Genomic DNA, 19,082 nt, shown 5'->3' with positions numbered 1-19,082 from the left:
CCAGCTAAACTAGCCATTGAATGGTGCACAACTAAAAACCTTACAGCCCTTTAGAAAGTGTAAGTGGCTCTGAAAAGAGCCTTTGGGTTCAGGAGTCAGGCCACGTGCTCGCGCCTCACTTGGAGCTGGTGTACTTGGTGACGGCCTTGGTGCCCTCGGACACGGCGTGTTTGGCCAGCTCGCCGGGCAGCAGCAGGCGCACGGCCGTCTGGATCTCGCGAGAGGTGATAGTCGAGCGCTTATTGTAATGCGCCAGGCGCGACGCCTCAGCAGAGAGGCGCTCGAAGATGTCATTGACAAATGAGTTCATGATGCTCATTGCCTTGGACGAGATGCCGGTGTCGGGGTGCACCTGCTTGAGCACCTTGTAGATATAAATCGAGTAGCTCTCCTTGCGGCACCTCTTGCGCTTCTTGCCCTCTTTCTTCTGGGTCTTGGTCACGGCCTTCTTAAAGCCCTTCTTGGAAATAGTGGCGCCCTTCGAAGCCAGCTCCGGCATGGTGCGTGCTCAGCCCCACACTCCAACTGACACAGGTCAGTGAACAGCAGCTGGTGGCCCAAAGCCTGGTATTTATAGGGTGGCCTTCAACTGACCGCTGGGCAGCCCCATCTGATTGGATAATGGCAGTGACGTGTATGCAAATGAGGTGATTTCAGTACTGCTTTCTGATTGGATAAGCATCCGCCAGTCAGCCAATCAGATGGCCAGTCACAACCTACGGCAGACTATAAATAGGCCCTCTGTGGCGTGTTTTGGTTAGATTTTCTGTTATTGCTACCACCATCTCAAGTTATGTCCGGGCGCGGCAAGCAGGGCGGCAAGGCCCGCGCCAAAGCCAGATCTCGCTCCTTTAGAGCCCAGCTGCAGTTCCCCGTGGGCCGAATTCATCGGCTGCTCCGCAAGGGCCACTACGCCGAGCGCATTGGGGCGGGCGCGCCCGTGTACCTGGCGGCGGTGCTGGAGTACCTGACGGCCGAGATCTTAGAATTAGCAGGAAACGCATCCCGCGACAACAAGAAGACCCGCATCATCCCGCGCCACCTGCAGCTGGCCATCCGCAACGACGAGGAGCTCAACAGGCTACTGGGCGGTGTGACCATCGCGCAGGGCGGCGTGCTGCCCAACATCCAACCCGTGTTGTTGCCCAAGAAGACCGAGAGCCACCACAAGGCCAAGGGCAAGTGAGGACCCTGAACATCTAGAGAGAAAGAAACCAAAGGCTCTTTTCAGAGCCACTCAGATCCTCAGTAAAGGCTGTCACAGCGCAGAAAGCTGGGCTTGTGTGGTTCTCTGGCGAGCTTCTTAGGAAACACGGCACCTGGAGACGACCTTTGGTCTAATAGCGGGTCCTTTAACATTAAGGCTGGAAAGCAGAGGTTCCTGGGCCCTGGCAGCCGCCAGCTTAGCTACTGGAGCCCTTGGGAGAAGGAACAAACGTCCTCTAGCGCTCTAACACCCCGTTCCTGAGCTGATGTGAGCAGAAGCCTTACATTAAGGCTCAGGTAAATAGAGCTAAGTGATGGGTTAGAATAAACTGTCGTAGCTTCCAGGTTAGCTTGTGGCAGTCTACAGGACGAAAGTCAATCGGACAAGGCTGCGTCCCTCCAAACCTGCTAGTACCGTTCCTATGAGGTCTTTAGACAGCAGTAACCAGGAGTCAGCAAGTCAGTCTCACCATGTGGTAACGGGGTCAGTGTATTTGATAACTGACTTCACACACATGCTTAGTAAATGGAATTTTCTTAAGATGTAAAGCAAAATGTATCTCAAAAATGAGCTTGATGCCACATGTGATGGAGAGAATCTAGTCATCCTCAGAGGCTGGAATGTGGCATGTTCTTCCATCATAACTTTTGAAATTATTAGGGAATTTTGGTCCTTTTCAGAAGTTTTAACTACAAAGAAGAGACATTTTTAGTTTGTTTCCACTGCAAATACCAAGTCAAATTGGAAAGTAAATGAACACTTAGGCTGTCAAATACAAAATTACTGTACAGAATTCAAGTTTAGCTGATCTCCAAGAAAAAGAATCTAATTGGTTAGCTAAAAAAACATATTGCTGGACACTCCACACAGACATGTATAGAAGCAGGTGTGAAGAAGATTTAAAGTCCTATAAAGTTAAAGAGAATAAACTACATAATATGTTAATTAGGGACAATCAAGTATGAAATTATCTCTTGAATTAATGTACATAAGTATTAAGGCATACAATTGGGGGAGGCACAAAGGAAGGAAAAATTTAGAAGATAAAACTTGCACAGATATTGGAACGAATTAGATGTTTAGAACATTGCCAATAACTTTAAACTGTGACATTTTAAAAATCAGAATAATGATATAAATGGCTGTGCGAGTAGGGATATGTGAAAATTTTCCTAAACAAGAATTTCAAAAATGTCATCTAGATGCTCCCCATCAAGCAAGGTAGCTTAACTCCCAGACTTGCCGAAGCACAGAGTGTGGACAGGGGAGAGAGGGCGTGACTTCACAATGAGAAACCTGGAACACACCTGTTAACAGGTTCAGGCTTGAAAGTGAAACCAGCTCTGGCTGGCGTGGCTCAGTGGGTGGAGCGCCCTTGTCCCCTACACTGAGGTGACTGGTTCGGTTCTGGTAAGAACACACATGCCCCGGTTGCCCAGAGGGGGCGCACAGGAGGCAGCCAATGGATGTTTCTCTCTCCCTCTCCCTCCTTCCCTAAAAAAATAAAAACATTTTTTTAAGTTAAACAACAAAAGTTATTGCACAGCGACTGAGTTTCTTTGGGAATAGCAGAGGAACTGCAATTCTGAACAAGCAAAACATGCGACCCCCAGGCCAGTATGGAGGACCAAGGAGAGGAGCTGTCACAGAAAAGGAGAAGGTGGGGAGTGAAGAAGCTTCTCACTGGCCCCTAAACCAGTAGGACTGCCGGCCCAGGAGGTTGTTTCCACACAGTCTCCCCGAGTGTCTGACGAGCTCCTTCTTTATTCCGACTTTGCACAAAGTGTGGAGAAGTTAAGTCGCACAGCTCCTGGCATGGCAGGACCAACGGGAGAACCCGGCTTACTCAGGCGGATGCTGCCGGCCGGGGCTGTGGTGCGGCTCCTGGTCTTGTGAACAGTCGACCTGAATAAAGTCCCTCTTTTTTTTTAAGTATATTTTTACTGATTTCAGAGAGGAAGGGAGAGGGAGAGAGAGAAACATCCATGATAAGAGAGAATCATAGATGGGATGCCTCCTGCACGGCCCACACTGGGGATCGAGCCTGCAACCCAGGCCTGTGCCCTGACCGGGAATCCAACCGTGACCTCCTGGCGCATGGGTTGACGCTCAACCACCGAGCCAGGCTGGCTGGGCCTGAAGTCCCTCCTCCTGCCACACTCAGGGCACCTGAGAATAGGAAGGTCGGCCGGGGTGCTCCCACCAGGGCCTTGCCCTTCCCCCTCCAGGTAGAGGAGCAGTGGGGCTGTCAAACCATCACAGGCACTGCAAGGGTCACAACACAAACGCAGTCAGCAGCGCATGTACGTTTGCAGCTGCAGGTTTATTTCCAGGTCAGAGTTGAGTTGCAGACAGCACAGCGGGCACAGCGGGCACAGCGGGCAGACGCGGCAGAAGGTCACGGGAGGGCACAGAGCACAGGGTGGGTGCGCTGCCCCTGCCCCATCACTGTGGGGGGATGACAGGGTTCACAGAGGCTTGGGGGGGGGATCCTCGAAGGGGGAGGGAGGTTTGAAAATCACCGAGTTATTAGAAACAGGGGCCACATCTTTCACGACAAATCCCACACCGTCTGCTACAGAGTTCACTCGCGGTGCCCCCGACAGCGAAGCACAGATACCAGGCCCCACGCCAAGCGCAGAGCAGAGCTGCCTGCGGGTCAGGGGCTGCTCCTCAGCCCGAGACACAGACCCAGCTCCGCCTTCTGGATCTTCCCGTCCCGGTTTGCGTCGCAGTGACGCAGAAGGCTCTCCCCAAGCCTCTCCAGGTCGGCCCCGCGGACACTGGGCTGAGGACAGAAAGGACCCGTCCACAGGCAAGACAGTGGCTGCCCTTGGAGGCCCCCTCCCTGCGGCTCACCAGCTCGGGGACCCCCTGCTCCTGAGAGGCCCCCCCGGGGAGCAACGCCCCTCCTCATCCCACCAGGGTGGCCGAGGGCCGCCCCTCCCTCAGCAGGTCCCTAAAGGCCAAGGACTCTGTCCCCAGGGCAGTGCTCACAGAAAGCCTGCCTTTGCCCGCCCCTGTGGTTCAGTGGTTGAGCGTCAACCTAGGAACCAGGAGGACACGGTGTGATTCCCGGTCGGCTGCAGGCTCCATCCCCAGTGTGGGGCGTGCAGGAGGCAGCCGATCCATGGTTCTCTCATCATGGATGTTTCTCCCTCTCCCTCTCCCTTCCTCTCTGAAGTCAGTAAAAATATATTTAAAAATAAATAAATGCAGCTGTCACAAATGCGTGGCACTGTGCTCCTTCGGTGAAATCGACGACTCCTAAATGAGGCAGCGACCTACGGGTCTCCGCTTAACTGAAACCACCACTGGCCTTGAGAGAAGGAGACTGTGGGTCCCACAGGGGCTCAGAGGCTGCTGAATAGGCCACGTCCTAGACGTCCCTTCAGCCTCATCTCCCAGCCCCGGTTCCCCAACACAAACAACGGAGGGGCCAGACGGCAGCCCCAGTGCATGATGGGCCCACGGCTGCGAGGTCACCTGCACAAGCTCCATCATGTCTTTCACAAACGCGTCCACCTCAGGGCCTTCCAGCGCTCCCGTTTTACTCTGAAAGAGAAGAGATTCCATCACGAAGTATCATTTCCTTCCAGCGAAAAGCGGAAGAACAAATCAGGCAACTAGACCGCCTCAGCGTGCTCTGGGGACTGCACACAGGCTCAGAAATGGCATGTTCCTGTCTGGCCCGTGTGGCTCAGTGGTTGAGCGTCAACCTATGAACCAGGAGGTCACAGTTCAATTCCCGGTCAGGGCACAGGCCCCGGTTGTGGGCTCCATCCCCAGTGTGGGGCGTGCAGGAGGCAGCCGATCCGTGAATCAGTCTCATCATTGATGTTTCTATCTCTCTCTCCCTCTCCCTTCCTCTCTGAAATCAATAAAAATATATCTAAAAAAATAAAAGAAAGAAAGAAAGAAATGGCGTGCTCCAGCTTATGTTCTCTGAGGGTGTGAATGCTCCACGGAAATTAAAAGAAGTCATTGTAAATTACCCCGCCTCCCGCCTCCCGCCTCCCCTGTGACAACATGGGAAGCAGCAGCTCTGAGCTCTTGGCTCCTGCCAACACCATTAACGTGACAAACGCTTCCCGCCTGGCTTTGCAAACAGGCTTCCGGGAACAGGCGTTACTTGGGCGCCGTGTGAACCCTTTGGGAGCCAGGCGGGCATGTTAGGTCCGCTCTGTGATTGGCCAATGACTTGGTCATTACGCAAACATATCTTTTAAATCAAGAGGAATTCGATGGAGTGAGCATGCTGGGATTATTATGTGGTCTGTACACGAGACTTTTCGATTTATGAGGACGTCTATAAAATGCGACATACATTGAAATAGTTCCGTTTCTTCGCTAAAGTTCCAGTTATGACAACGCACCTAATCTTTTCAAAGTTCCTTTATCCTGAATCTTTAACGTCACATTTAACACACATCTGTTCCCTGGGGGTATTGACCAAGCACTCACCCAGCGGTTATGCCAGGCACGTTTCTCAGAGCCTCGTCCACACGGGTTCAGTGATTCTCATAACGGCCCAAGGGGCAGGCATTGCGAGCCTCGTCCCCCTGGTTATACGGATCAGGGAACTGTGAAAGGGTCGTTCGACCGCCAAAGGGGTCGCGACCCACAGGTTGAGAACCGCCGCCCTTGATTCTCACTCAGCCTTGTCGGCCTCCAGATACGTTTAAGACAAGACGATGCCTTCCTTTCTCCCTCCTCCCTCTCAAATCGCCCGAGAACCACATGTGCCAGAAACCCGTCCAGAGAAATGTCCCTACTCACGTCCATTTTAAACTGGAGAAGAAAGTTCTCCTGAAGAGCCAGAATCCTAAATGGAAAAAAAAAAAAAAAAAAAAAAAAGGTAATTGACATGAGGATCGATCAACGCTCAGTTAAAGCAAATTCATAACCCGGATGCGAGGAAGGGGCAGGCAACTTCCAGATTCTTCTGCAGGTGGATGGGTGCTTGGAAAATAAGAATTTAGAGGCTATACAAACACAGACAGGCATTGCTTGGGAAAGACTTTCATAGAGATTAGGAGGCATCAGAGAGACACTTTTAAAAATTTATCTTGGTGACCCAGCCTGCATGGCTCAGTGGATAGAGCGTCGGCCTGCAGACGGAAGCGTCCCAGGTTTGATTCCCGGGCAGGGCACAGGCCGGGTTGCAGGCTCCATCCCCAGCGTAGGGTGTGCAGGAGGCTGCCGGTCAATAGTTCTCTCTCAGCATTGATGTTTCTGTCTCTCTCTCCCTCTCCTTTCCTCTCTGAAATAAATAAAAAAATATTTTTAAAAAATTTATTTTGGTGGAAAATGGCACAATACCAGGTTATGAAAATTCTCTCCTCCATGAAGGCAACAAGAAAACTAGCAAAAAAAAATAAACTTTTTCAAAACTCTGGAAATTAACCAAAGGCTTAAACGTTGTATGAGAAGGTCGTGCATTGTGGTCTGGGGAGAAGAGCTTGCGGGATCTTCGCGAAGAGAAGGGCTTCGGGGAGACCTGACCTCTGCCTCCCACCAAGAAGGGTGTGCGGTCCCCACCCCCCCCCTCGGACGCTGAACCTGGACAGACGACATGGCCGCCAGCTGCTCACCTGGCCAGGTCACTGAGATCCAACCGGCCGTCTTTGTTTTTGTCGAAGAGCTTCACCTGGAGCAGAGGGGACACGGTGGTGAGGGCATGAGTCAGGGACACTCACTCTGGCAGCCACTGGCGGGCTCGCCTCTCTGCCCCGAGGCTCACACGCTTGGCACCCTCGTCCCCCGAACATAAAATCAGCAGCAACAGCCCGACAGCCGCACGCTTGCTGCAGCTCGTGCGTGGGTGACCTCAGACACTCTCATCACAGGAGGTTTGATTCTAACCGAGAGCCCCATTCAACTGAGCTTTTAAAAATATATTTTTTATTTATTTAAGAGAAGAAGGGAGAGGGAGAGAGAGAGAAACAGCCATGATGAGAGAGATGTGAGCACCGAGTCCCATCTTGCAGGGTCAGAGCAGCATTTCCGAGGGCGTGTTTGTGGTTAATTATTAACAAAGACAAAGCAGGTGTCAGGGAGCCCCATGTTCTTCTCCGTAGTTCTGGGGGGAGGGGGGAGGGGACAGCGTCTTTTTGAAAGTCAATCAGGTTCCTCCTCCTTTGAGAGCGGGGGTTCCAGCCAGGCAGTCAGCAACACTGAGCACATGGAGGGGAGCCCCTGCCTCAGGTACACATGACGCTGTGATCGCATATACACACGGTCCCTCTCCTCTCTCTCTCTCACACACACACACACACACACACACACACACACACACATTGGGAAAGTGGGGCCAAGCCCCTCCCCCCCTGAACCCCCGCACCCCCAGGTGCGACCCAGGTAAGCCACCCCCCACCCCAGGCGGCCTGTGTCCGGCCACCTTTCCTTTCTCCCTCGCGGGTGAGCCCGGCGACACCCCTGCTCACCTTCGGGGTCCAGGGGCTGCCAGACCCTCCGGAAGCCGGCGGCGCCCCAGCTGCTCCTCCGCCGGGGGCGCGCTGTCCATGGTGCTGACCGCGAGCGGCACCGCCTCCGGAGCGGCGGGAACCTGGGAACCTGGGTCAGGACCGACTCCCGGCCGGCCGGCCGGCCGCCTCCTCCCCGCCGGCTCCTTCCCTCGCGGACCTTCTCTGAGGCTCTGGGCACCGCGTCTCCGAGTCTGCGGCTGGCGCCCAGGGGTCCCCAAGCCCCGCCGCCCGCGCGACCGGGAGGACAGCTGCCTGGAGCCCGCCGCCCTGGGCCCCGCCCTCTCTTCCCTGTCACCCCCGCTCCCCGGTCCCCCCCTCCCGGTCCTCTCCCTCTGGGGCCGGGGCTGCGGGGTAGGCAGCGTCCATGGTCCGCCTTCACCCTTAGAACTTCTCAAACGCACAGGAAACATCCCCCTTCCATCCGACTCACCTCCAAACTGTGTCTCAAGGGTTTTGTTTGTTTTGTTTTTAATATGTTTTTATGGATTTCAGAGAGGAAGGGAGAGGGAGAGAGGAACATCAGCGATGGAGAGAATCGTGGGTCGGCTGCCCCCTGCACGGCCCACACTGGGGACCGAGCCCACAACCCGGGCCTGTGCCCTGACCGGGAATCGAACCCTGACCTCCTGGTTCCTAGGTCGACCTTCAACCACTGAGCCACACCGGCCGGGCTCAAGGTGTTTCCTAGAGGGAGCTCCCGGTTAAAGGGTTGAGGAGGTGGCCGGTTAGGGCCCCTGGACCTGATCTAGAAATGATGTATGTGTGTGTGTGTGGGGGGGGGGGTGAAGCAGAGAGGGGTACCCACATCTGTCATGGGACTGGGGGGGTCAGGTTCGGTGCCTTGCATTCTCTCATACAGAGATTTCCCTCTGGGAAAACCATCCGAACCCTGGACCGAGACAGAGCCACCGGAAGGCGTTTAAAGAGACAGGATCAGCAAGAGGGGGAGCCCCCAGGAGGTGGGAGGCTCTCCCAGCCGGGAAGGGGGTGCTGGGCCGGGGGGTGGGGGGGCGACCAACCAAAAACTCGGAGTAAAGCAAACAACGCGGCCGAAGTCGACCCGAGATGAACGGTCCACGTGGCCCCGTCCACGGAGACCCTGCCGGGCACGGCCGGGAGCCGGACTCTGCGCCGCTGTTTCTACACGCTTCCCTGGGTGACAGTGGAACCACTGCCTCCCGGCTTCCTCCCGGGTCCCGCTGCTGCCATCCTGGTCTCTTCATCACTAGGGTGTGGCTTCTCTGAAGGAGAAGGAAGAGACTTTGGGGGGATTCGTACGACTTTCCATCAATTCCTCTCACTTTCAAAAGGAGGTTGGAATGTGTACGTGACTCTGGTGGTTTCACAGCGGCCGGCTGAAGCTCAGGGTGGCGCACAGTGGTTCTTGTTTTCGCGGCTGATTTCATTTCCCCCCGCAGTGACTTCCTGTCCCCTCATTAGCTCGGCTAACGAGGCCCCTGGCCCCAGACACGGCCGTGGCCGGCACGCGCAGCACTAATTAACCCTGACGCACGCACCGAACTCCGAGTTAGAGCAAACCCACACAGGCAGCCAAAATGGGGAGGCAAAGAAACAACGCCCAAACGAGAGAACGAGAGAATTCTCCGGAAGAGGGGATAAGTGAAGCAGAGATAAGAAGCTTATTCAGAGTAATGATGGTAAAGACGCTCAACAGCACGAGAAAAGATGTGGTAACTGTGAAAACAGAAAGAATGACACGGCACAGATAAAGGACGCACTGGGGGAAGCACGCAGCAGATTAGGGGAAGCTGAGGGGCGGATCCGTGAGTTAGAAGACAGGATGTTGGAAAAACTCAGAGAACCAAACAGAAAAACAATTAGAATATCTGCATCTTTTTACAAAGTCAGAATGGTGTTTCCGGCTGGGACTGCACACAAGGCTTCTTTTGGCAGCACCCCCCAGTAGCTACCAAGCATTCAAACATGGGGACCCCCTCACAGACCGTATAGTGCCCCTTAGAATTAGGGGGTTGCCTCACTTGAACACCACCCAGTTCCCAAGGACGGAGGAAGTAGACGAAAAGAAATTGGACAGTGTTTGTCATAAAAAAAAATACTGGAACTAGAGCAAATGCTTTAATATATATATATTACATATAATATATATACCTTTTGTTTCTTTTGTAATCACATGAATACAAAAGATCACTTAAATCATGTAGCTCAGAAAATGAGAGAAGAAAGACTCCCCCGTAGTCTGACCCAGACAACGGAGGGCAGTAACTCTGGTTACGTCCTCCAGGGGCGTTACAGGCACCAACACGGGATCACACGCTGACTCCCTTCCCTTAACAGGTAAACACCTCTCAGGTCACGCCCTGGTTCACACTCGCGTCCCGCGTGACCTGGCTCCTTCCCGGGGTGCAAGCAGGTGGCAGGAGCAGCAGCTTCGTGGACGCTGACGTCGCCGGGTGTGAGTCCCTGGGAACCGGGTGCTCCTGGATCTTGGACCCAAAGCAACGTTCGTCACCACAAGCCAAACGTCAAAATGCCATGGCAGCGGGTTGGATTCCACTTGTAAAATCATTTATTGGTATAAATACACATACGCGTAGAATACCTCCAGCCTGTCTGGGAAGTGACTGTTTGTGACATGTCGTAAAAAGAGTAGTATTTTTTATTTGTTTACAGGTCTCTTAAATTCTCTCTTAAAATTACACCTTCAAAGCTAATATGCAGACAAATTAAAGACATTTAAAAACAAACATATATCCGTAAACCCTCATTCCAGTCCGCTGTGCACTCAACCCGGACACGTGGGGGCAGCAGCGGGGCCTCTCGCCCAGTCCCCCCGCGCCTGCCGGTGGGAAGGCCCAGGCCGCCGCCCGCATGGGGACGCACCATCCCCCTTGGGAAGGAAGGGCTGCCCCGGGAGAATGGAGACACCACCCCGAGACCCAGCAAATATAATGTATACAAAGGGCTTATTCGTGTGCTCGGCCGTAATTACAAGGTGCAGCTGCAAACCGCTCCCAGCGAGAGCAAACCGCTCCGTGGGCCGGTGCCCATCTGACGCAGGCACGGGCGGCAGGACCCACGGCCGCCCGGACGGTTCCCTGTGCGCGTGAGTGCCCAGTAACCCGGGCGCCTCCCCACGCTCCTCCCGCAGGGCAGCAGCAGCAGCTGCCAAGGAGAAATTCAAGTGTGGCCGCTGGCACCGCTGGCACCGGCTGAAGGTATAGGCAGGAACGCCAGGGCCGAGAGAAGCCCAAGCAAATGTGCTCTGATTACCAAGAAATGGCTGTGTTTCTGGTTTCAATAGAAGGAAAAAGCAAGGGAAGCAGCACCGAGAGACGAGGCCGAGGAGGCGGGGCAGCCCTGGTGCCTCTCTGGTGACCGCCAGGCACCTGCCGGGACGTCTGGGGCCGTGACCTTCACACGAAGATGAACTCCTTTTCGGCCTCCTCCCCGGAGTCGCTGGACTTGCTGCCCTGCCGGCCGTCCTTGCTGGGGGACCACGGCTTCTGGTCCTGGAACTCCTGGGGCTGCTGGCCCCAGCTTTTCCTCCAAACTGAAACGGAAGCAGAGGGAGGTCGTCACGCTGATTAACCAACAACGCCGGCCGCCCAGCAACGGGGTGAGACCGGCCCGTCGGGGGGCACGGGGTTCCTCAGACCCGCAGCAATCACATCTAGAGACTCAGACAGAAATGAAAGACAAACCAGCAAAAGACAGGTCGCAGCACGAAAACATACACAACCCCAGCCTGTGAGGGGGGAGTCCCAGGGCTGTGGTGGAGAATCAGGGGGGGAGAGGCCCACAGGGCGAGGACGGCGGGAGGGAAAGGGGGTGCCTGGAAGGAGGGCGCTCTGAAGCCGCAGTGCCCGGTGCCAGGTGACCATGTCACACCTGCCACAGGTGTCCCCACACAGCAGAGGGACCGGGCGACAGCCTCAGCTACGAGAACTGCCATGATTCCTCGCAGACGGGAAGGGTCACTGGGGCCTGGCAGAGCGATGATGGAGACGGAGCCTGGAGCCACCGTCACCTCCCCCCCCCCCCCCCCAAGTTTCATCGCTGCTCCTCACGGCCACCTGAAGGCAGGCTTTGTGAGACCGGGGACCAGGACCTCAGGGCCACTCTCTCCCAGGCCACTTCTTCCCCACTCGGTCAGGGCTGCCTGGGCTGTCCCTGGGAAAGGCTCAGGGGGCCCTCGGGTGTGGCCGGGACAGGCGTTAACTATGACTCACAAGCCGATGTGCAGACCACTTGGGCGGATGCCACACCCACACGCTGTGAGCAGCTGCCTCACGCCTCACGGGTCCACAGCCAGCCAGGGCCACGGCCACGGACAAACCCTCGGACCCGCTGACCACGCCCATGTCACTGCGATGCCACGACGCCCATCTCAGCAGGAACTGGCTACTTAAATGTTTGGCCCACAAACGAGCAAGCGCTTCAGAAAGTGGAAGCTCCGGAAAACGAATGCTCAAAACGCAAACCCAAAAAAGGGCTCCTATTTGCCCCGGCGGACATCTGCAACGGTGTCAAGAATTTTTTTTTTAAATAAAATAATTTTTAAAAAGAAAAGGGGGGAGGGATTAAGAAGTACAAATTGGCCCAGCTGGGCAGGGTCACTGGTTGAGTGTTGACCCAGGAGGTCAGGGCACAGGCCTGGGTTATGGGCTTGATCCTGTGTGGGGCGTGCGGGAGGCAGCTGATCGGTGATTCTCTCATCGTTGCTGTTTCTCTCTCTCTCCCTCTCCCTTCCTCTCTGAAATAAAAAAAAAATTAAAAAATTAAGTTTTAAAAATGCCCTAACTTAACACATTGCGGGCCAGTAGTTTTATTGCCAGCTTTACCCATAAGTTTCTATTGAACGAGTACAAAAAACGTTTTACATAGATTTAAAGGCACGCTTTAAAATTAAATACCCACTGCGTTTTTAAAGTTATTTATTACATGTTCTTACAAGCTAATACCTTTTTAAAGTAAGAGACTTGGTAAAACACCGTGTAATACGAAGCGGGAATTCCGTCCGCAATGTGTTAAAATAAATACATAAATGCACTCTGAGTCAGGCGGCCCGTGCCACCATCACAGGCCGGCCAAAGCCAAGCCAGCATTTTCCTCAAGAAAACAGGGCGCACTCTGACCAAACACCACGGTGCCCAGCGAAAGGAAGAGGGGACACCATAGGAAATTCAAAAGACGCAGCCACAGATGTCCCAGTAAAGAAAGCCGGCGTTTCACCCGCCCAGCGACGTCCAGACGGCCACACAGTGAAACAGTAACGCGATGCAGCAGGCAGCGTGCTTTCAGAACCACAGCCTCTGTCTGTCTCGTGGTCACGAGGCGGAGGAAAGGAGAAATCTGTTTCAGCGTAAACAGAGCTGCTTTTCGAAGACTTAAAGGGAAGGATGCACAACAGCCGACAGAATTGCTCTGCCGACCGCGACTGGTTAAACCAGACACCATTCCGAAAGCAGACCGCAGGCAGCGCTCCAGGGCACACGCAGCCGAGTGCTAGGAACTGGCACCAACAAAACAACGTTAAAACATTATACGTAAAGCCACTCTAACGGAAGCCCCTGCAAAAATCACTTTTTGTTGTTCCTGCCAGTGTTTCAAGAAATTGAGGCAGAAAGCAAATACAAGATGGTCCCATTTAATCCCACCAAATTGAGAATTTTAAACCAGAGAGGTCACGGGAAAAACCTGAGACAGACAGAGCTCCCTGCCTGCCTGAGGGCTGGCTTCTCTCTGCCTTCCTCCTCTTTCCATTCCAAGTCCAGGGATGACCAGCGTGGCAAGGGGGGAGGGGGTGGGGGGGGGGTCTGGGTCTGTGTGTTGTCTGAGGTGCATTTAGTGGCCGACTGAAGAAGGAACACCGCATTGAATCAAAGGAGCTTTGCTAATAAAGTGACATTCGGCGACTGATCCCAGTTCAAATGCAAATTTCCAAAATCTGGAAACATCTGGGACCTCGGGTGTCCTTATCAAAAAAGGGACAATAGAGAGACCGAGCTTCCGATTTCATATACTCTCAAAAAAGCTCTGCCTCGCCCTGGCTGGTGTTGCTCAGTGGATAGAACATCAGCCTGTGGACTGTAGGGTCCCAGGTTCGATTCTGGTCAAGGCCACACGCCCGGGTTGCGGGCTCGATCCCCAGCAGGAGGCAGCCGATCAATGATTCTTAGGTTTTGTAAGTCAACCCTTTTGCCCCAGATGGAAGGACCAACCTGTTGCCATTTAGAATAAAATAAAAAATCAGCTGCACGAATCATCGGGGTCCCCTGACAGAAGGGACCCAATTCCAGTCCGTGTGGGTTAGTGCCAGTTCATAGCGTCGGGGCCAAAAGGGGTGACAACCGAGGGCTCTAACCAGTTGTTGGCTGTGGCTTCCGGTGCCCAGCTGCCTTCGTCGCCTCCTCCGCCAGGACAGGGCCGCGTTTCGCAGGTCTGTCCCCTCCACCGGAAGGCTTGCCACTGTCCTGATCTGAGGGCCTTTTGTCACCATCGCCTCTTTTCACCACTGAGGAAAAGGGAGGCATTTCACCTTGATCATCGCACACACGTCAGCGTGGCGACCCCAAACCGGCAAAGCGTACGAACATTCAAAATGGAACAGCAGGCTCACCGCCCCCTGAGGACTCAAGGAACCTACGAGTCGGTTCTGGTCAGATGTGCCGTTACCTACAGAATCCAACAGCCAACATGATGGAAGTGGTGAGCCCCGTGCACAGTGAGGCAAGCTCCAAGTCTGCCCCCAAACGTTACCATCTGACCCCAGGATGAATGAATGAAAGTCACATTCACAATGGAAGGACCCGAAGAACCGCGGCCGTTTACCTGCGTCAGAAATGACGGGGACGCGCTAGTCCGGAGGGAGGCAGAGAGCAAGGAGACGGGGACCAGCATGAATAACGCACCAGAAACCAGGAAGGAGCAACACTTTTCAGAGGAAAGGAAGACACAGCGAGGCCCCCTGTCCTGGGCCGGCTCGAGCGACGGACGAGGTCAAGACCCGCCCAGCACCCGACGGGCCACACTGTCCTCCGGCCTCACGCCTGTCTGCAGTCCGACGCCGACCCTAAGGGCTACCGTGGTGACGATTCCGGACCCACTCACTCTGGATCCACAGGGGAGTGCCGGTCCCCGTGGCGCTGTCCCCGCCATCTCCCTGGGAGGGGAGGCGGGACCTGTCCTCACGCTCACTTAGGGGGAGGGAGGAGAACCCAACATCCGCCCACGAGACCCGCGAAGGGGTGACGAGCAGCTATTGCATCTCAACCTCTCGGGGGAAGAATGACTCGGTCCAAGCAGCTAAGGGCACTGGTCAGCAGAGAGGCTCCGGGGTCCACACTCACTCACGGAGCCGCCCACTAACTCGAGGCCTCGTTTCAATCACACGGCAGCCTGGCCGGCGTGGCCCAGTGGCTGAGCATTGACCCATGAACCAGGAGGTCACAGTACGATTCCTGGTCAAAACGGTCAGGGCATGTGTCCAGGCTGCAGGCATCATCCCAGAGGGGGGTGTGCAGGAGGCACCGATCCATGATTCTCTCTCATCATTGATGTTTCTACCCCTCTCTCCCTCTGCCTTCCTCTCTGAAATCAATAAAAATATATTTAAGCCCTGGCCAGTTTTGCGCAGTGGATAGAGCGTTGGCCTGTGGACCCCAGGGTCCCGGGTTCGATTCTGGTCAAGGACATGGACCTTGGTTGCAGGCTCCTTCCAGATGGAGCATGTGCTTGAGGCAACCAATGGCTGTGTTTCTCTCACACGGTATTCCATGTCTTTCCCTCTCTCTTCCACTCTTTCTGAAAATCAATGGAAAAATATCCTCAAAGGACAGCACCCCAGAGGCACTGTGCGTCCAGCAGAATGGGAGCGAGACAGTGGGGTGCCGAGGCCCGACAGGGCCCCCACCGCCGCCCCTGGTCCGAGTCCGGGAGGCAGCGTGTGCCCCTAGGACTGTCCTGCCCTGCCCACCCCCTGCGTTAGAGGGAGCACATGGGGAGGGGCCGGCCGAGAGCGTCCCTCCGCGGCCACTCTGCTGGGAACGAGCCCGACCCCGTGACAGAGGGAGCCCTGAGGCCACGCAGACCTGGCGGGCGCCCTGAGCCACAGCAACGTCACTGACGACAGGGAAGCTTGTGCTGGAAACAGGGGGCCTGGAACCCCACAGGACGCACCAGACAACGTCTACGGCCCCGCAGGTGAGAGGCCCAGGGCAGGAGCCCAGATCTGAGGCCTCTGGGCTGCACTCAGTGGGGGGTAGGGAGAGGGGGTCTCTCTCTATGTGCACGACCTCCATCCTGACCCCGCGACCTCCATTCTGACCCCACAACCTCCATCCTGACCCCACAGCCTCCACCCCGACCCCACGACCTCCACCCCGACCCCGCGACCTCCAACCCGACCCCGCGACCTCCATCCCGACCCCGCGACCTCCATCCCGACCCCGCGACCTCCATCCCGACCCCGCGACCTCCATCCCGACCCCGCGACCTCCATCCCGACCCCGCGACCTCCATCCCGACCCCGCGACCTCCATCCCGACCCCGCGACCTCCATCCCGACCCCGCGACCTCCATCCCGACCCCGCGACCTCCATCCCGACCCCGCGACCTCCATCCCGACCCCACGACCTCCATCCCGACCCCACAACCTCCAGCCCGACCCCACAACCTTCAGCCCGACCCCGTGCCGTCAATAACGCGGACTCGAGGTTCTGCACCCAGAAAGGGCACGGGTCCCAGCGTGTAACCCAAGGGATGCTGACGTCACTGGAAGCGACAAGCCCGTCCCGGGGGCACCCCTTCTCCTGAGCAAGTCCCCTGGGGAGAGCTGGGCGGGGACGGGCGTCCCTACCTTCCTGGGAGAAGGTCCTGGGGCTGGGCTGGGGGCTGCCCTGGCCTTCCCGCTCCTTGTCCACAGGCACCTTCTGCAGGACGGGAGGGAGCAGAGCGACCCTGGGGGAGCCGAGGCCGGGCGGGGAGTCCGGGGCGTCCTCTGTGGAGACACAGCACGGGTCACGCGGCTCCGCAGCCGTGCCTCCCACGGGAGCAGCGGTTTCTTTCCACAGACGCCCAAACTCCTCAAACAGCATCACGGACTTTTCTGGCCACGAGTCCCCTCTGCCCGACTCCAAGCCGCCCGACAGCGGCTCCCTGGTGGGGCTGCGCGGGGACACTTACAGACCGGCAGCGTGGCCGGCACGGCTCAGTGGTTGAGCACCGACCTATGAGCGGGTCATGGTTTGATTCCCGGTCAGGGCACATGTCAGGTCAGAGGCTCGATCCCGTGTGGGGTGTGCAGAAGGCAGCCGATCCATGAGTCTCTCTCATCATTGATGCTTCTATCTTTCTCTCCCTCTCCCTTCCTCTCTGAAGTCAATAATACATTTAAAAAAACAGGCCCAGGTTCGCCACACCCCGCCCGAACCCCAATACGTCACAGCACAGGGGCCCCCCCTCATCCTCCGCCTCGCGGGCTCTGACCTGGAGGCCGGTACGGACGCCTCCTCAGTCCCTCCTGTGCCTGCCGCCCCGAACGCCAGGAGTCCCAGAGGCTGGCGTGCTGACCAGGGGCCCCGCCTGCTCGTCCCTTTCCCGGCCTCAGCCGTTCCCACGGCCCCGGCGGGACCCCGAGCCACGGTCACCGACCCCGGAGACCACCTGGTGTCCATCCTGGCCCGAGCCCTCACCTGCCCGGGAGGGCGTCCTGGGCTTCTGCGGGAGGGTGGGCCGCGCGGCCGGGCTGGGCCTGGGCGACTGCAGGGCGGGCCTGGCGTTGGAGGCGCTCCGGCCCCGGAAGCCCGCGTCCACTCGGGGGTCCGCTTTGGCGCTCTTCTCTGGGGTCCCCGGGAGCGCGGGGTGCAGTCTAGGCACTGAAATGAAAATGGGGACAAAAGGCAACTTTAAAACTCAGAGAGCCCGGCTGGTGTGAGCGCTGACCTAGGAACCAGGAGGTCACGGTTCCTTTTCTGGTTGGGGCACAGGCCCGGGTCGCGGGCTCGACCCCCAGTAGAGGGCGGGCAGGAGGCAGTCGACCCATGATTCTCTCTCATCATTGATGTCTCTCTCCCTTCTTCTCTCTGAAAGGAATAAAAATATTTCTAAAAATAACATCAGCATGTCCCCAACTGCCCCCCCCCCCCACAAGTCCATAGTTTGTAAGTTCTTCTCAATGGAATGTCTCCCCTTTGGGGAGGGGAAAAGGCACCCTGTTTGGGACAGGCCACGGGTGGGGCCGGGCCCCAGGTGCGCTGGCAGGAGGAGGAGGGAAGGCTGAGGACAGGAAACAGAGAGGCTGCTTTGCCCCGCCCCCACTGTTTCCCTCCTGTCAATCATCTGTGACTCTGGAACCGGCAGGTGTTGGGGGGGGGGGGGGGGCCTGCGCCTCCTGACTCACCTGCCCCGCCTCCATCCGGCTGCTCCTCGCTCGCTGCCGGGTTGGGTGGGTCCGGGGAGGCGGCGTCGTTCCCGAGCTTCTAAAACACCCAGCACCCCCCAAAGTGCGTGTTCATTTAAAGCGTGAGAGGCACAGAGCAGACAGCGCGACAAGATGGCGCTTTGCTGTCAATCCTCCCCCGAGGGCGCTTTCCATGGATGTTTAGAGAGAGTAGGAGAGAGAGACTCGATGTGAGAGAGACACATCGACTGGTTGCCTCCTGCAAGAGCCCTGACCAGGGCCCGGGAGGAGCCTGCAACCCAAGTACCGCCCTTGCCCGAAATCGAACCCGGGACGCTGCGATCCGCAGGCCGACGCTCTGTCCACTGAGCCGAACCGGCCAGGGCGAGCGCGGCTCTTCAGCTCCTCCCTGGCTGAGCTGCTGTGTGAATCTGCCGCCCTCACTCCCGCCTGGGCCCTGACCCTGCACACGGGCAGGACCCACTCCAAGGGGGGTCGGAACCTCTCCCACGGGAACGCCCCAAAGAGGGGCAGCACCAAGGACACAGGTGTGGTGCGTCAGCGGCAGACACAGGTAAGCCGGCGGGAATGCATTAAAGACGAACCCTGGGCCCGGCTGGCGTGGCTCAGTGGGTAGAGCGTCAGCTTGCGGACTGAAGGGCCCCGGGTTCGGTTCCAGTCAAGGGCATGTGCCTCAGTTGCAGGCTCCATCCCTGTGTCTCTCTCAAGTCATTGTTTCTCTCTCTCTTCTCTCCCCCTTCCTTCCTCTCTCTCTAAAAATCAATGGAACATATCCTCGGGTGAGATTAACAACAACAAACACAAAACCCCTCAGACTTTATGTGGACGGCGTCTGGCGGCAAGGACGGGGAAGGGGAAACGCCGCTGCCCCGGCAGCCCCTGTGCCAGCCAGTTGGCACCGCGGGCACGCAGCCACCAGGGGGCCCAGGAGAGGCCAGGCCGCTGAGCACTCAGCTCCGGTCGCCCTCCACCTTCCTCGGCGACA

General features: G+C 56.6%; 3 protein-coding genes across 9 annotated transcripts in view; 1 reads left to right on the top strand and 2 right to left on the bottom strand.

Moving 5' to 3' along the window:
- Window positions 1-68: 68 nt before the first annotated feature.
- On the bottom strand, window positions 69-499 carry LOC118673140 (histone H2B type 1-A). Its single transcript, XM_036343649.1, has one exon. The coding sequence runs from the start codon at window positions 497-499 to the stop codon at window positions 116-118; it is 384 nt and encodes a 127-aa protein (XP_036199542.1). The 3' UTR covers window positions 69-115.
- A 294-nt stretch (window positions 500-793) lies between these two features.
- LOC118673030 (histone H2AX-like) lies at window positions 794-4,825 on the top strand. The gene is made up of 2 exons (XM_036343404.1): window positions 794-1,155; window positions 4,643-4,825. The coding sequence occupies exons 1-2, from the start codon at window positions 794-796 to the stop codon at window positions 4,668-4,670; spliced, it is 390 nt and encodes a 129-aa protein (XP_036199297.1). The 3' UTR covers window positions 4,671-4,825.
- A 4,945-nt stretch (window positions 4,826-9,770) lies between these two features.
- The window catches only part of CARMIL1 (capping protein regulator and myosin 1 linker 1), a 79,430-nt gene continuing 70,118 nt past the window's right edge, over window positions 9,771-19,082 (bottom strand). For 2 of the 7 annotated variants that reach the window (XM_036342864.1, XM_036342866.1), the window contains 3 exons: window positions 17,370-17,552; window positions 16,535-16,675; window positions 9,771-11,227 (listed from right to left, as the gene is read on the bottom strand). In XM_036342864.1, the coding sequence (XP_036198757.1) occupies window positions 10,460-11,227; window positions 16,535-16,675; window positions 17,370-17,552 (1,092 nt within the window). In that variant the 3' untranslated portion in view covers window positions 9,771-10,459. Of the gene's footprint in view, window positions 11,228-14,041; window positions 14,192-16,534; window positions 16,676-17,369; window positions 17,553-18,076; window positions 18,156-19,082 lie in introns of those variants that run through there. The other 5 variants (XM_036342867.1, XM_036342868.1, XM_036342869.1 and 2 more) reach the window with 5 other exon arrangements.

This window comes from Myotis myotis, unplaced genomic scaffold, assembly GCF_014108235.1.
Source record: "Myotis myotis isolate mMyoMyo1 unplaced genomic scaffold, mMyoMyo1.p scaffold_m19_p_18, whole genome shotgun sequence".
NCBI lineage: Eukaryota > Metazoa > Chordata > Mammalia > Chiroptera > Vespertilionidae > Myotis > Myotis myotis.
Note: the sequence above shows the minus strand (reverse complement) of the source record. Positions and strands in the feature narration are given on the sequence as shown.